Raw genomic sequence first — 16,189 nt, forward strand, 5'->3', positions numbered from 1 at the left:
AGGCCCTAGAGGCAGTGACTGCTCGCCAGGGCCCAGCTCCAGCCTGGGATTTGGCCCCGGGCTGGCTTCGTCTGGGGCACATATGGAAAGGGGGCTCCTGGAGAGCAGGACCCTCATCTGGCTGGTCTCTGTGCCCTGGGGCTGTGCAGAGTCCACAGCAGCCGGGCAGGGCAGCCAGCCACCACCGGGGTCAGTGCCGGGTGACTTGGATCTGCACCCAGCTCTGCCACATGCCGGCTGTGCGACCTTGAGCCCAGGCCAGCCGCCTAGGGCCTACGTGTCCTCACCTCTGAAGGTGCAGCGACAACGCCTCCTAGGGCTGGGCTAGGGGGCAGGGCAGTGGGTTCACTGAAGTGCACTGTCACGATGGGCGCTTGGCCAGGGCGCGACATGGCAGCTCTGGCCTTTCACTTTTAACTTCCCACTAAAGGTTAGTGTCCACATGCAGATGCACCCAGAGCCGCAGCGCCCAGCTGGACGGAGTTGCACCAACAGAACACGCCTGTGTAGCCAGCACCTGTGAGCAGCCGGCCCCGCTTGCCGCTGGCCCGTGGTTTGCTGGACATGGGGCCAGGCACGTCCACGGGTGAACAGACACGTGTGCTTCTGCTGGGTACACACAACTGTCTTTTCTGGACACATAAAGATAATCCCCGAGAACTTGGGTGGGTGTGCTTGGGGTCCAGGTGGGACCCTCCCATGTCCCCTTCCCCGCCTCTCAGGGTGCCCAGCCCCTCCCCACTCGCCACCCTCGATGCAGCCACAGGTGGGTTTGCCACGCTCTCCTGTCTCCCCGTGAGCCCAGGCGGCAGGTGCCCAGCAGTGGCCCAGGCCTCCAGGCCCCTGCCCAGGGGCGTCCCTACGGCCCCCTCAATCCAAGCAACCAACAAGGACTGGGAGCTCGTTGCGTGCCAGGTGTGTGCTCGACTCCGAGGCTGTCGGGGAAGAGCTCTTGGGGGTGGAGGTAGAACAGAGGTGCAGCACCTCAGCGCCCAGAGCTGACGCCCCGACAGCAACCCCCGCCCCCGCTCCCCTCGCCCTCCCCCACCCTGGCCTACGTGAGCTGCCGCTGCCAGCCCGAGGACCCTGCTCCTGGCGCACCACGCACGCCCGGGGCCCTCTGCCCGGGAAGCTGGCCCCTCCCACCCTTCCTCCTCCCTGCAGGTGCAGGTGCAGCGTGACTCGGCGTGTGGGCTGGACCCCGAGGGCGAGGGGCGCCCACGGCCTCTCATCCTTCGCCCCGAGCGCCCAGTGCCTCCCAGGCTCTCAGTACGCGGATGCCCGGTTGCTAAAGGCTGCGCACTGCGGCCCGTGCAAGACCCCGCTGCGCTTCCCGGCCTCGCTGCACCCCTCTGAGGCAGGCTCTTGCCCCCTTTCTGCCTTGGACCCCCAGCCGCACCCGGTGGCCTCCAGGTGGGTGGGTGGTTCCAGGGGACCCCGGGGGCCTGAGCTCAAGCAGCGGGTCGCTGTCGAGAGAGAACGCAGCCCCTCACGCCGCCCCAGCAGGCTCTAAGCACCAGCTCCTGCAGGGCAAGTCCAAGCTGGCCGGTGAGATTCAGCACTGGGGGATCTGCGCCCAGGGTCTGCCCAGGGCCCCACCAGCCCTGACCTGCTCTCCACCTGGCCGTGCCCGGACAGCTGGCTCCAGCCGCTGCTGCTTTACCTTCTGAGACACATGCGCCCCGGGCTGTCAGGGTGGGTGTGGGCAGAGGAGCAGGATGCTAGGGAGGAAGGAGGGAAGGGGGGAGCCGAGGGAGAGGGAAGACGGAGGGAGGCAGGGAAGGAGACGGGCAGCCAAAGACACGTGGACCTCGACCCACCGGCTCCAGAGCCCCCGGAGCACAGGCCTGCAAAGGCAGCCGGGAGCACTCCAGGGAGCACGCCCGGCGTGTGCTCCGCCCTCCGCTCCTGCCTCCCCGGCCACCCCCGTCCCCCAGGCCCTTCCCTGCCCTGAAAGCCCTGGCAGCTCCCTCCCAGCAGGAGCCCCTCAAGGCCCGCGCCCGGCTCCCCGCAGGCTTCACTGCGGCCTCAGGTGCACGGCTCTTTCCTGACGGAGTGCACAAACATGCACCAACCCTGGCCAGCGCCCGATCCTGGCTGAGGAGAGCGGCTTGTTCCACCAGCGTACTTTCTATTTTATTTTTGTTTTTTAAATACCAATATTACAAGTTACTCCATTAACACAAAATAAAATAATATACTTTGGTCCGAGGTTATACTCCCTCCCCCCTTATTTCTATTAATTCCTCAACCTTGAGAGATTTGGGGTGACATCCCCCTGACTGCGTCAGGCTGGGAAGGGCTGGAGCCCCTGTGGGGCAGGGGAGGAAGCTGAAGATGCTCCTTGTTCTGGGGATGGGAGGGGTCTGTCACCGTGGTTGTTGGCTGTCCAGGGCAGGCCTGGAGGACTGGAGGGTAGGAGCTGACCGCAACGCTGCTGGCTCCAGGGCTCAGCCGGCACAGAGCAACCTGAAGATTTCAGCTGCAAGAAATACACTCCACAGGGACCCTGAAAATTACAGGTTCAGGTAAGAGAGGAAGACGCATGGTTAGGAGAATTAGAAATGATTACAGTTATATTATCCTAGGGAAATAAATTTTCATGTCGCCACGGAGGGTGTGCTGAGGGGTGTGGGTTGCCTATTCACCAGTGGGTTGTGCTCTGTGGGCCACCTACATTTGAACCAACTTACCTGTTGTTCCAAATTTTTTTTTAGGAGGTACCAGGAATTGAACCCAGGACCTCGTACATGCAAACCAAGCGCTCAACCACGGAGCTGCACTTGCTACTCCAAACTTACCCGCTGAGCAACGAGAGCTGTGCAGGCGCTCACTCTCCCGGGTGTGCAGACGGCCACACCCTGGCCATATGCACGGTGCACACCCACCTCCCATGCCGCTGGACACACCGGAGGACCCCGCTAGGCTGTTTGCGCAATCCAGGGCGGGCCCCTTCCCCACGTCTTCACACTGTCCTTACCGGGCAGCTCATGCACACCCCGCGGGCGCTGAGGGCACAGTGGGGGCCGCTCCAGCAGCGCCGCGGTCCTGCGCACGCGCAGTCTTCCACGGGTGGGCCCTGGGTGCCCTTCCCACCCTTTCACACTTCTGGCCCCGCACGTCCACCAGCGAGGTGGACAGAGCCGCTGTCACTTCTGCCTGGCAGACGGAGAAGCCGGGAGTCTGAGCTGCTCAGGGTTTCCCGGGCGCCCCAGGTCTCCTTGCTGTACCCCTCCAGGGAGAGGCTCGCTGCCCATCGGGGGGTGGGCTTTCCGGCCCCGTGCCTGCACGGGAGAGCTGTTTAGGGCGCAGGTGTGCAGACAAACCACACAGACAGAGCCTGCGGCTGAGGCTAGAGGCACGAGGCCTGCTCCCCTTCTCGGATGTCTCCCAAGTGCCCTCTATGTGGGGCAGGACACGGAGGGGGAGGGGCGGGGACGCATTCCCGGGCCTGCGCACCGCGTCTATATTTAGGTCCCTGCCCTGCCTGGGCACCTGCGGCCGGGTGGGGGGAATGTCCTCAGGGAACCACGCGTCTGCACACCCGGGAACTGGCCCCACGCAGGGGTGTCCGGGAGCTGCACCCTACCCCTGGCTCTGCAGCCCAGGACCCAGCTCCCCTCTCCAAGGCAGCCTCGGCTCCAGCTTGCCTAAGGGTGCATCCCCACGCAGACACAGAGGCTGGGGGTCGACGCTGGCCGCACAGGGGGTCTCCCAGGCGGTGCGCAGGTTCTCAGGAGGCCCCTGCCCGCACCTTCTCCAGACATGTGCACCTCCACTGCCTCCGCGTGGGAGAGGCCCTGCCGCCCAGAGGCAGACACGGGGGTCCAGCTCTCACTGCCGATCTCGGGGTGCCCCTTCCGGGGGCGGGGCTAGATCTGCGACAGCTCAGCACGGCTGTCCAGGAGCCCAGGAGCAGTCCTGGAAGGCACAGGTCCACCGCTGAAGGCTTCCCACCTCCTCTCCTGCGGGACGGTGGGGGGTTCTGCCAGGACGGCGCGCGGCCCCGGCCCGTGCGCCCTGACCCAGGCCTGCCACTGACCCGGCCCGACTCTCCTGTGCTGGGGGTCTCCTCCTCTGAACACGGGAGGGCCACAGCACCTCCCTCACCTGGCAGGTAAGTTGTGCCGAGCAGCAGCTATCACCCTCTTGTCTGGCACCCACATTAAGGCGTTTTCATCCTGACCCACACATCCTCAGAGATCCACCTAAGAGAAGTGAACTCGACACCACCTACTGTCACTCCGTGGCACGCGGTCCGTTCCCGTGTCCCCCTGCTGCCTTTTTCTACAACGCTGGTCGCCACCCACTGAATCATTTTCAGGACCGGGCGTCTGGCCGAGAGGGAGGGAGAGCCGAGGAAACCAGCACCCTCCGCAGCCTCGACCTGCGCTCAGCGCCCGGCAGGGGGGACGAGGCGGGCGGAGGCGGGGCCGCGGGGCTGAAGGCCGAGGGCGCCGCGGGTTCCAGGAGGCGGGCGGGCGGAAGAGCAGGTGCCCGGCCCCTTCCATGCAGGGGCTGACGCGCCGGGAGCGCCCGGGAGCGGGGGCTGCTCCGTCTCCTCTCGGAGCGCACAGGCGCCCCCGCGCCGGGCGGCCTTTCTCCGCTTTCGCCCCTGGGGAGCCAGGGGACCCCGGCACCGCGCCCCGGGAAACCCGGGGCCTCCGGAGTGGCCGCCTCCCCGCCCCTCGGGGAGGAGCGCACGGCTCGGCGGCCTTCGGGCCCCGCTTCTGGAGAGAGGGAAACCGAGGCGAGGACGCGGCGCCGACTGCTGCGCGGTCGCCCGCCCGTCCGCGCATGCGCGCGCCGCCCCGCCCGCTCAGTCTCGTGCTCCCCTCCTGGCGCAGGGACCGCCGGGAGCAGGCGCAGGTGAGGGGCGGAGAGCCTCGCAAGGCCCGCCCCGGGCCGCGGGCGCCGAGGAGCGCAGGCGCAGAGGGCAGGCCAGCCCCCAGGCCGGCGCCGCGGCCATATTTAAAGAGGTTGGGGGACGGCGCGGGGAGCCAATGGGAGGTGAGCGTGCGGGGGCGGAGCGTCGCGGCGCGAGGCCCCGGATGAGGCTGCGGCGGCCCCTCCTCCCCCGCGCTCCGCTCCGAGCCCTCGGCCGCGCGCGCCCCGCCTTCGCTCGCCCGGTCCGCGGCGCAGGCCCCTCGGCGGCGGTGAGGAGGCGCCGCGGCGGCGGGGCTGAGGGCCGGAGCGGCGCGCGAGCGCCGGCAGGAGCAGCGGGCGGCGCGCCGGGCCGCCGCCATGAGCGGCTCCTCGGGCACCCCGTATCTGGGCAGCAAGATCAGCCTCATTTCCAAGGCGCAGATCCGCTACGAGGGCATCCTCTACACCATCGACACCGACAACTCCACCGTGGCGCTCGCCAAAGGTACCGCCCCGCGGCGGCCGCCCCCCAACCGCCCCGCGGCGCCCGCGGCCCGCGCCCCGCCCCCCGCGCCCCCCGCCCGGCCCCCGCGGCGCTCGCCTGCCGGGCGCTCCGGGCCAGGGCCCGCGAGGGAGCCCGGGGCCGGCCCTGCCCGGCGGGCGCGCTCGGCGGCGGCACAAAGGCCCGGCCCGCGCTCCGCCCGCGGCGTTATTGTGCGCGGGGCGCGGGGCGGCCTCGGCGGGCCTGGGCGGGGCTGCCTGTGGGCGGCTGCCTGGAGTGGCCGTGGGGCTGCGCCCCGAGCCCGGCCTTCCCCTCCGCGGCCTGGAGGGGCCACTGGCGCCGAGAACCCGGGGCCCCGCGGGGAGGGGCCGCACCGTGTCCCCGGGGTCTCCCCGGGAGGCCGAGGGGTGAGAAAGCACGAACCCCCCAGCCCTGCTGGAACCCATTAAGCCGCGGGGACGTCGCGCCAGAGCCCAGAGCAGGGCTTCGCGGAGCCTCCTGCCGAGACGGAGCGTCGCTCGGCAGCCCCCGCCGCGAGCCTCCGCCGTTTTCCCACCGTAGTCCGGGCGCTCAGGCGGAGGGCTCCCCTTCTGTGACTCACCCCGGGCTCTGATGCCCGCACGGAAGCTGCTGGGAGACTGGGGAAGGCCGCTCTCTTGTCACTGTAGGAAAATCCAGAGCGGGGGTGAGAGGGGCGGAGGCAGGAGGCGGCCCGGAGGGCACGGGCTGGGTACTTCCCCCGCCCTCCGAGGAGTTCTCAGCAGGTGCGGGGCTCCTGAGGCCTGCCAGGGAAGCTTGGGGGGTCAAGACGAGTCCTGAGCAGTTCTTAGGTGGGAGGGAGCCCAGGCCTGCAGGGTGCACACACTTCACAGGAGACCCCAGTTAGAGAAACCGAGGCACAGAAGTTTCTCTAACTGAGCAGCTGTGCTCACATTACACAGAGGCTTTTGTGGTACTCAGCTCTGCTCCAGAGAGCCTACAGAGGAGAGGTGAGCCTGGCCCTTTGGGGGTAATAATACCCAAGGGAGAACCTCAGGTTTGGGATTTCTTGCGGCCCCCGAGACTGGTGTTGCGGCCCCCCTTCTGCCGCTGTTTGTGTAGCGGCTCTTCCCGGGCTGGCTGAGGGTGGGGGAGCGAGCACCCGTCTCAACTTACCAGCTTCTCTTCTGGAGAAAAGGGGCTCCCCAGGGACGTGGTGTGGCGAGGTTTTGGGCAAAAACCAGCTGCTGGGCCGTGTCCTCTGCCAGCTCAGTCGCGAGCAGGGAGCCTTTGCCCAGCAGACCTTGCTCCACTGAGAGCCCTGCCCCGGGCGCGTGGCACCTGAGGACGGTGAGGGTGCCCCTGGGTCTCCGACCCAGGGCCTCTGGAGGTCCCCGGCTGGGGTCTTGTGCTGGCGGCTGGGCCTGGAGTCTTCCGCCGCCCCCCGGCCTGCCGTTTTGCGGGAGGCTGGAGAGCCCTCGACGCTGGGCTGATTGGACGCGGTGGGCTCAGGCCGCGGCTGAGCGCGTCCCTCTCTCCGCTCGAAGTGAGGTCCTTTGGCACTGAAGACCGGCCCACGGAGAGGCCCGCCCCCCCCAGGGAGGAAATCTACGAGTACATCATTTTCCGGGGGAGTGACATCAAAGACATAACTGTGTGTGAGCCTCCGAAAGCGCAGCACACGCTTCCTCAGGATCCCGCCATTGTCCAGGTAAGTGTGCCCCGCGCGGGCAGCGCGCCCACCCCGCCCGCTCCGCCGCGAGCGCGCCTCCCCGCCTGGCCCCGTGGCCGACTCGCGGCTGGGCTTTTACCAGGCTGCCGGTGTCCGGGGGCAGGCAGGCGGCGTGTGCTGTGTCGCAGGGCGCCTCGTGAAGGAGCCTGAGGCCCACAGTGTCCGTCTGGCGGGGAGTGGTACTTAGGGAACAGCGTCCTTCATTTTTTATGGGGTGAAGCTAAAATCGGATGGAGTGGTGCCGTGTCATGGAGGCGCCAGCAGGGTCCCAGGGCTTGCCCCAGGTGTCTGACTCCAAGTTCCCCGGGACACTCGCTCTGCAGGTCTGTGGCCGTCCCTTGCTCAGGATTACCAGGGGGCCCAGGCTCACAGTTTTTTCATTTGTTCACTTAAACATTCATTGGCTCCTTTGGGGTTCGTTCTGTGTGAGGCTTCCAGGCTGAGCACACACCCCGGAAGGTGGGGCGTCAGGAGGGCGCTGGGACTGTGGTGAGCACCTGGGCCAGACTTCTGCAAGGCTGGAGGGAGGCAGCTGAGCCAAGGCAGCCGCCAGGTGAGGGAGGGAGGGAGGGAGGGTCCGCGCTGCTGCAGCAGCCGTGCTCCTGAAGGCCGAGGAGGAGAGGAGGGGGCCTCTTGGGGAACTGCAGCTAGTTCCCCACCCATGTGGTTACGGGTCTGTGCGCTTGGGGGAATCGTGGATGGGGGGTGCATTTTAATCCTGCTGTGGAGCTTGGACTCTTCCTGTGGCTGGGCGGGGGAGTGAGCCTTTGCAAGGTTTTAATTGACCTAAGGGAAATTCTTGTTAGCGCGACCTAGACAGGTGGAACTGGGAAAGAAATGGTGTGGAGAAGGCAGCTTGAGTCTGCTTCAACCCTGCTGGCAGCTCACGTCCAAGGCCATTGAATCGCCTTCGGAGTGCACAGTAGAGGCTCTCATGCCTAAGCGGTCTCTCTGCGTTGCTCTGACATGTGTCTCATTGTTCAGTCTTCCCTGGGCTCTGCCTCGGCATCATCCTTCCAGCCACACGTGCCTTACAGCCCCTTCCGAGGGATGCCGCCCTACAGCCAGCTGGCGGCCAGCTCGCTGCTGAGCCAGCAGTACGCCGCTTCCCTGGGCCTCGGTGAGTAGCCGCCGTGCCGGTAGCGCTGGGAGTGGAGCACACACCCTGCCGTTGTAGGCTGCGTTGTAGCAAACTCAGTACTTCCTGGTGAAACGTCAGCTAGTTAGACCATTCAGAGTAGCAGGCAGCGGTCTGAGTTTAGGAGCAGGTGAATCCAGTCCACGTTCCTTTGAGATGTCAGCCTGGTCTGGGCAGAAGTCCTTTTACACCAGCCTTGATGGATGACTGGTATGCATAATTACAGATGCGTCCTGACCGTTTGCACATCTGTATGCCCAGAAATATCGAAGTTTAACACCCTCTTATATCCTTTATCCTGCTGTAAATGACTTGCTCAAAAATTAAGTTTCACCTCAGGCTGGATACTCGCAGGATAAGATCCTGTTCTACCCGTGTAGAGTGACATTCTGCCTCGTCCTTGACTTGGACACACTTTCGCAGATGAATTCAGGACGTTGACTTGGCAGCCAGTCAGCCCACCCTTGCTTCTGAGTCTAGCAGGGAGACAGCCAGAGGCAGGGCGCACGTGACTGAGCCTGAAGTGAGCCTTGGGTCACTTGCTGCTAAACCTCCAGTTTGGCTTGACTGTGGCTCTGAGGGTGCCAGGTGCCCTTCTCGACCTGACTCGTGTTTCTAAAACATGCTCACGGGAGCAGTGAGTGGCTTATGGGAGGTTGCTTGGCTTTTTCCAAGCTTGTTAGCTATAATTATGTCATTACTCACTGTATCCTGTTTTTGCTCTTTTCTCTATCTTCTTTTAGAGAAGTTGGTAAGCCCTCCAGCCTCAGCCGCTGCTTCCAGCCCTAGTTCTTCTCCATCTCCACAACCCGTTTCAGAGCTTGACATGTCCTCCGAGCCACATCCGCTCACTTCCAAGGGTAACAGCAGTCTGGGAGAACTGCATGCTGTTCTGCAAACCATTCTAAGAGTGAGGGGGTAAACCTGGGCAGAGTGATAGTAGCTATAGCAGATACTTTCCCAAGCCCGTCGATCCAGCAGGCTGCTCCATGAACTACCACAGAATTGGAGGAGGGTGTAAAGTATCAAGGACCAGTGCAGCACTTCCGCACGCGCCCTGGCTCCAGCGCTTACTTGGACCTGTTTGACCTGTGCCACAACTGTCACACGTGGGAAACCTCACTGTTCACTAAAAGCTGTTTCCCTGGGGTTTCGGCTGGTGCGAAGCAGGCTGCAGCTTGCTGGCCTCTGTCTGGGTTGAGGGCTGTTGTTTAATCTGCAGTGGAACTTCCCTAAGCAGTGAAACCTTCCTGAATTGTCTTTGACCTCTGTGAGCCATAGGTCACCAGTCCAGGGCGTTCATAATTGGGGGCTTCAGGTGTCTTTATAAAATGAAGCCCCTTTAAAAATTGAGTGCCTGGCTGGTGCTCTTGGACCAGGCCAGCAAGGGGTGGCCTGATGGGCATGAGCTACTGGAGGTACATACCCTGCCTCTGCCTGGGTAGAAGCACGTGGAGGGGCTCCTTTACCTACCCAGCATTCTTTTCACTTTATCTGAAGTTCTGAAATTCACCTTGACAATTCTTTATGTGTAGTACCACATGCTTTGCCATAAGCCAGAGCCGCCACCATTGCGTGGTCTTAGTCCAGGATTGGTACTCGGGCTTTCATTACGCACCCAATTACTGTCAGTCTGTCATTGGGCAGGTGTTGTTTTCTGGATCTGGTGTTGACACCAGCAAGTCTGATTTTTACAAGTAGTAACATTTTCCTCCACTTGAACGGTGCCCTAGGATCTTCCTAGCAGCTGCTCATAGGATGAGATAGGTTGGGGATTTTTAAAAACTGGTTTGGTTTTCTGAAAAGCAGATGAGTCCACGATTGTTTTCCAGCCAATTATAGTAGGAACAGGAAATAGTCATAAACTGTGTGTACTTCTTAAGAAAGGTCAAGATGCTGAGAGGCTAGAGAAGGTGCTGAGTTAACTCATAGAGAACACTTTTCGGCGCTTCCAGCAGCCTCTCCCAGCCTGTCCTGCAGGCGCTGCCGTCTGCCTGCAGTGGGTTTCTGTGCAATGGAAAGAACAAGATTGAGTACCGGGTCTTCATCCTCTGCTGAGCCTCCCTTCATGCACGTCCCCCAGGGCCAGGGCTTGCCCTTCCTGCTGCATCCCTTCTCCCCCCTCCCCCCTCCCCCCTCCCTGTCTGATCGGCACCCACAGGCCCAGAAGCTGGGGGGAGGAACAGGAGGAGATGGGGGCACATGCTCAGTGTTTCTGTCCCTTTCCCTGCCTCAGGCTCATCTGGTGTCCTGGGGACGTCCGCAGAGGCTGGGCTTCTGAGCTTTCCTCTCCATGTGCTTAGAGGGTGGGACCACCTTCATCGCAGTCCCATCGCCAAGCGCAGCCTGGGGACCTTTTGGGTCCTTATGGTGACCACTTATTCTTTTTTTTTTTTTTTTTTTATCTCTCCCCTTTCCCCCACCCCGGTTGTCTGTTCTCTGTCTATTTGCTGCATCGTCGTTTTTGTCAGGGGCACGGGAATCTGTGTTTCTTTTTGTTGCGTCATCTTGTTGTGTCAGCTCTCCGTGTGGGCGGCGCCACTCCTGGGCAGGCTGCCCTTTCTTTCGCGCTGGGCGGCTCTCCTTACGGGGCGCACTCCTTGCGCGTGGGGCTCCCCTACGCGGGGGACACCCCTGCGTGGCAGGGCACTCCTTGCGCACGTCAGCACTGCTCATGGCCAGCTCCACACAGGTCAAGGAGGCCTGGGGTTTGAACTATGGACCTCCCATGTGGTAGATGGACGCCCTAACCACTGGGCCAAGTCCGCTTCCCAACACTTATTCTGTAAAGGAGTGCGAGCTGAGACTTTATTTCAAGTGTAGCATTTAATGTTTCATCCTTTTTCATTTCCTTTTACTTGAAGCAAAAACTACAAAAGTATTTTAGAATTTAACTTGAGAGACTGAGTGTTGTAATTTTTGGATCTCAGACTGGACTGGTTCTTCTCCAATGTGCCACAGAACTGAACATGTTCTCAGGTCCTGAGTTCAGCATCTTGGGCCTGTCAGCCCTCTCTGGGTCAGTGCTCGTGTGGTTTTAGGAAACCGTCCTGAGCCGTCTGGGGGAGCCCCTTTGTGGGCAGGGTGTAGAGCCTCTCCTTGAGGTGTCCTCTCTCAGGTTGTCAGAGCTTGAGGCTCCCGGGACACTGGCTGATGCTGTCAAGTGGCTCAGCCAGCTTCTGCCTGTGCTAGTGCCAGAAGGAACGGCCTCGTCTTGCAAAGCTTTGCCTGGGTTTTAGTGGAACTTCCCTGGGCAGTTTCCTTCCTTTCCTGCCTGACATGCCAGCCAGAAGAGAACTAGCTGGAGGGTACGGCTTTCTCCTTGTCTCTCTGTGTTTAAACCTTCCTCCCCTCCCCAACTCAGGAGCTGGTTTTCCGCCCGTACCGGCTGGCAAGAGCCCTATGGTGGAACAGGCTGTCCAGACTGGCTCTGTTGATCACCTGAACGCCAGAAAGCTGTCACCCGGCAAGGCTGCCACAGGGATGCAGCTCAGCGGTCGCCAGGCCCAGCCGAGCAGCAGGACTGCCAGCGGTACTGAGCTCTTACTTCCCTGGAGTTTGCTTGATGTTCTGCAGTGGCACACTACTTCCCGGGGTTCCTTCCAACAGCAGAACAACCCCAAATCCTGAAAGCCCACGTGCTTTTTGCAGGGCAGGCCTCTTGAAGCAGCCTCTTCCTCAGCTCTGCCCCTCGGTGCCGCGCTGCATGACCGTGCCTGGCCTGGTGGTGCTTTGCTTCCCTTGTTGGGTTTCTGGCTTCTGCGGGAGCTTGGCCTTAATCTCTTCTTTTGCACCTTAGATATGGCTCAGCCTGCAGCTGTGCAAAGTCAAGGGTTGGTGAACGACGAGAACAGAAGGCCTCAGAGGAGGAGACCAGGTAAGAGCTGTTGCCGCTCCAGCTCTGACCATGAGTGACCCAGTTGAGCTCTGGTCCCTCTTGTCTGCCTCTTAAGGGTGACAGTTTCAAGCTGTGCTGGCACCTGCCCCTGCGTCGGGTCACTGCTTTGGCATGCTCTGCCCCCTTTTGTCCTCGCTGATGTGCACCTGTAAACAACCAGGTCTCTAGCACTGAGTCAACACCTTTGGAAACCCTTGGAAACGTGTCCTTGGGTTGGAGGCCCGCTTGAGCCATTGCTCTCCTCTCTTCTCACAGGGAACAGGCGGACGAGGAATCGCTCCAGGGGGCAAAACCGCCCGGCTAACGTTAAGGAAAACACAATCAAGTTTGAAGGAGACTTCGATTTTGAGAGTGCGAATGCTCAGTTCAACCGAGAGGAGCTGGACAAAGAATTTAAGAAGAAACTGAATTTTAAAGGTCTGACCTGTTACATGAAAACACTGTTCTTCTAGAAGCATCCGTACAGCACCTTAGAAAAAGACTGCCCGGGGTGATCAGTCTGGAAGCAGCATTAGCCAGGGAAGTGTTGAAGTGATGCATCTCTTCGGGTGGGCCTGGGGGAGGCAGTTCTTACGGCAGAAGGCACAGACCACGGGTATAAGTTGTGAGAAGAAATTTCCGGTTACACAAAACATTTTTTACCAGAGTCTTAGCCTGTGGCAAGTGGGCTTGGTCGGCTTCTCCTGCCTGTTAATGCACTCTGCTTCTTGTAGATGACAAAGCGGAGAAAGGGGAGGAGAAAGACCCCGCGGTGGTGACCCCAAATGACGAGACCCCTCCTGAGGAAGACCTCCTGGGGCCCAACTGCTACTACGACAAATCCAAGTCGTTCTTTGACAACATTTCCTCTGAACTCAAAAGCAGGTAAGGCCGGAGTGACTTCCTTGCAAACACTGGTTCTGCAGTTCTGAGCATCTGAGCGTGACAGGCCCCAGGGCAGCTGCTGCCTGGGGGCGGGGCCGGGCTAGGAGGCTGGAGTAGGGGCAGGTGTGGGTGGGTCCTGGCAGTCATTGTCTCGCTTGCTGGTGTGTTGCATTCCAAGCGCTGTGGGGAGCTGTTTGAGGGTTTGGAGCTGAGGAGTGATGGAACCTGACGGGTGGGCAGTGCGCTGGAGGTGGACTGAGGGTGGGGAAGTGCAGAAGCTGGGCGGCCGCTCAGGAGGCAGTGCAGTGACCGGGTGTCTTGGAGTATGTCGACAGCGGTGGAGAGAGAAGGGCTGGGCTCTGCGTCCACCGTACAGATAGAGCTAACGGGATTTGCTGGTTTGTTGGGAGGAGTCCAGAGTGACTCCAGCTGCTCAGCCCTGGTGGCTGCAGGATGAAGCTGCTGCCCCGTCGCCCCGTCATGGGATGCCTGTGCGTGCAGCAGGTTTTGTGGCAAAAGAGGAGGAGTTCGGTTTCTGATGTGTGGAATTGGAGCTGCCTGTTCAGCATCGAGCGGGAGTGCCGGGTACAGAGTAGGAGGTCGGAGACGACTTCGCGGAGGAGAGGGTCCAAGCAAGAGACAGAAAACTGGGGGCTGTCAGCAGAGTGGGTGTGTCCCCACCACCCCCTCCCCCAAAAAGCATAAGCAGCGTCTTCTCAGGGACCTGGTCTGTTTAGCCAACCCCTGCCTCATCTGGGAGGATTTGCGGTCTGCCCCCCAGCAGGCAGCAGGGGCTTCCTTCGTAGCACGTGTCGGGTGCTCGCCGTAGCTGGCCCAGGAGCAAGTGCCGTAGTGAGAAGCCCACCCAGCCTGTGGTGGGAAACGAGCTCAATTTGCAGCATGGCATGGGGTGCTTGAGGTGGGGTCTCCGACTTGAGCTGTGGCCGGCTGTGGCCCCCATGGGATGGCACTGGGCCAACCTGTCCTTCCCTTGGCTCCTGAGAGAGGCCCGGCTCGGGCTGTGAACCAGTGCCCACGGTGGTCCTGATTTCACGCCCCTTGTCTGTGGTTTAGTTCCAGGCGTACCACGTGGGCTGAAGAGAGGAAGCTCAACACGGAGACCTTCGGGGTGTCAGGGAGATTTCTTCGTGGCCGTAGTTTCCGGGGTGGATTTCGAGGGGGCAGAGGCAACGGTACAGCCCGTCGCAACCCAACGTCCCACCGAGCTGGGACTGGCAGGGTGTGAGGAGTAACTGCAGGTGAGTGAGGGAACTTTCTGGGTGGAAAACATGCAGGCTCTTGGTGGGAGGGGTCAGGACGGGACCACCGGGGTGGCATCCACTTGAGGAGATGAGGTACCAGCAAGCAGCTGGCACTATCCTCCAGGAAGCAGCAGAGCCTCGAGGTGTCAGGCCAGACTGACGGCTGTGGCCTTTGCAGCCTAGATCGGTTAAAACCACATCTCGGGAAGGGCCCTAGGCCCCAGTATGGTTGGTGCTCCTTGGGGGATTCCAGGGTGTGCCAGGTGAGGGGCCCTGAGAGTGCCTCGTGGGTGGGTCCCTGCTACCCACAGGAGTCAGCAAGCAAGAGCCCGAGCCCACCCCAGGCTCTGCCTGCGTCAGCCTGTGCGGACAAGGTCCCAGGGAAGGGTTTGAGCGGTATGTGTGGGGCATGCTGAACAGGGGACACGCGTGCCCTTGGGACAGCCTCGCTGGTGCTAGTGCCTCGTGCAAGCCTAGTTTTCTGTGTGGCCTGTGATGGGGGAGCCCTGGCCTGACCGGGGAGGGGGGGCGAGTGGCTGCTCACCAGGAACCACAGTGCCGGCCTCAGGTGGGCGCCAGGCACTGCCTTGAAGAAACCAGCCTTACGTCGTTTGTTTTTTTTGCAGGCTCCTCCTGAAGCAGCACAGACATGAAGCTGTGTATAGAAGGACACAAAGAAAATGCTGCACTTATTGTGGGGAGAAATGGGTCACTTTGTTTACTAAGTTTGGAGAATTCCCATACTACTTATGTTTTGGACTTAACTCAACTTGGACATGGTCTGAGTTAGAACCACTTATTTTTTGGGGAAGTGTCCATGGGTAACCTCTTTGGAGGTGTCTTGCCTATTTTTTCCTTTGTAGTTGCACACAGCCTAATTCTAAGGTTTTAGTATTTTGCAGAAAGGTTTCTGTATCAAAAGTGTGATCCTCGCTTTATGACTTTTTTTTTTAATGACAGCTTTGACTTTTAAGTGAAACCAAATCTCATTTGGCCAGTGTGGCAGCCAAGTGTGTCTAACCCAGCAGGCCCTCGGTGCTGCTGGCCTGGCATCCCCACTGCCAAGGGCAGTGTCTCAAGGGTGGGAGGGGCAGGTGGGCCCAGGCAGGCAAGTGGGCCTCACGCGGATCATGTTGTGTAAGTGAACCGGAGTACTCTGACGTCTGGAGGGGAGCTGGCAAGGGTCGGGGGGAGAATGGAGGAGACTCCTGGGCATAGGAAGGGGCCCTAAGCACAAGCTGCTTGGCTGGCATGCAGCCCTGTGTCCACAGGAGTCAAGGTTAGGGGTCAAGCCCAGGCTGAGACCCCTGGAGGCAGCTCCACGGCCCTCCTGCCTTGGCCTGGCCAGTCTCTGGTGTGCCGCATCATTCAGTGTTGGACTCTGGCAGAACATGGTTGGGTTTTCTCATCCCCTTTGGAAATGAGCCAGTTTTCTTTTTCCAAGGTCAGCTGACCAAGAGCATATTTCCTCCCCATCTATTGTAAATAGTTCTGTGTTTCGGTTTAAAGGCAGGGTGGAGGGAGGGTGGGGTATATAAATTTGTTGCATGAGTAAGTGGGGGCAGACCTCTAGCGTAAGCATGCGTCCCTGGCAGGGCGTTTTACTGAAAATCAGCACCTTGGTAACTAACCCCTTTAAGTAGCTAGAAAGGTTTTAGTTATGTATTGACTGAGTTATTGTAAAGGCTTGGGTTTATTTTTGTAGGACTTAATGGCTAAGAATTAGAACAGAGCCACCGGGTTGCTCTGTTGGGGTAAATTGTAATTATAAATAAACATGCAAATGTTTAAAGCTCTCTTCTCTCTGATGGCTCTAAAATAGTGTCACCTCCTTTGCTGCCCAGATCACTTCTGGCATTGCACCCGAGGTGCGGCTGCCTTCTGAACATCCATCGACCCACCCTGGGGGGTGGTGACTGCACAGCTCAGGGCAGGCTGGGGCTGGTGG

The 16,189-nt window shown here is 60.8% G+C and overlaps 1 protein-coding gene across 2 annotated transcripts; it reads left to right on the forward strand.

Annotated features, from left to right (window-relative positions):
* Positions 1 to 5,113: 5,113 nt before the first annotated feature.
* On the forward strand, positions 5,114 to 16,037 carry LSM14B (LSM family member 14B). Of its 2 annotated transcripts, XM_058287278.2 has the most exons (10): positions 5,118 to 5,371; positions 6,895 to 7,058; positions 8,064 to 8,199; positions 8,961 to 9,077; positions 11,582 to 11,749; positions 12,017 to 12,094; positions 12,371 to 12,532; positions 12,829 to 12,979; positions 14,054 to 14,238; positions 14,868 to 16,037. In XM_058287278.2, exons 1-9 carry the CDS (start codon positions 5,245 to 5,247, stop codon positions 14,223 to 14,225), a joined length of 1,275 nt encoding a protein of 424 aa, XP_058143261.1. In that variant the 5' UTR covers positions 5,118 to 5,244; the 3' UTR covers positions 14,226 to 14,238; positions 14,868 to 16,037. The 2 variants fall into 2 exon arrangements, with proteins under 2 accessions (XP_058143262.1, XP_058143261.1); XM_058287279.2 differs by lacking the exon at positions 12,017 to 12,094 and having other exon boundaries at positions 5,114 to 5,371.
* The last annotated feature ends 152 nt before the right edge of the window (positions 16,038 to 16,189 follow it).

This window comes from Dasypus novemcinctus, chromosome 24 (assembly GCF_030445035.2).
Source record: "Dasypus novemcinctus isolate mDasNov1 chromosome 24, mDasNov1.1.hap2, whole genome shotgun sequence".
In the NCBI taxonomy this organism is placed as follows: Eukaryota; Metazoa; Chordata; class Mammalia; order Cingulata; family Dasypodidae; genus Dasypus; species Dasypus novemcinctus.

Coding starts and splice junctions, on each gene's coding strand:
- LSM14B (XM_058287278.2), top strand. CDS start 5,245: ATGAGCGGCTCCTCGGGCACCCCGTATCTGGGCAGCAAGATCAGCCTC. Junction 9,078..11,581: donor ACATCCGCTCACTTCCAAGG/GTAACAGCAGTC, acceptor TCCCCAACTCAG/GAGCTGGTTTTCCGCCCGTA. Junction 12,533..12,828: donor GAAGAAACTGAATTTTAAAG/GTCTGACCTGTT, acceptor TGCTTCTTGTAG/ATGACAAAGCGGAGAAAGGG.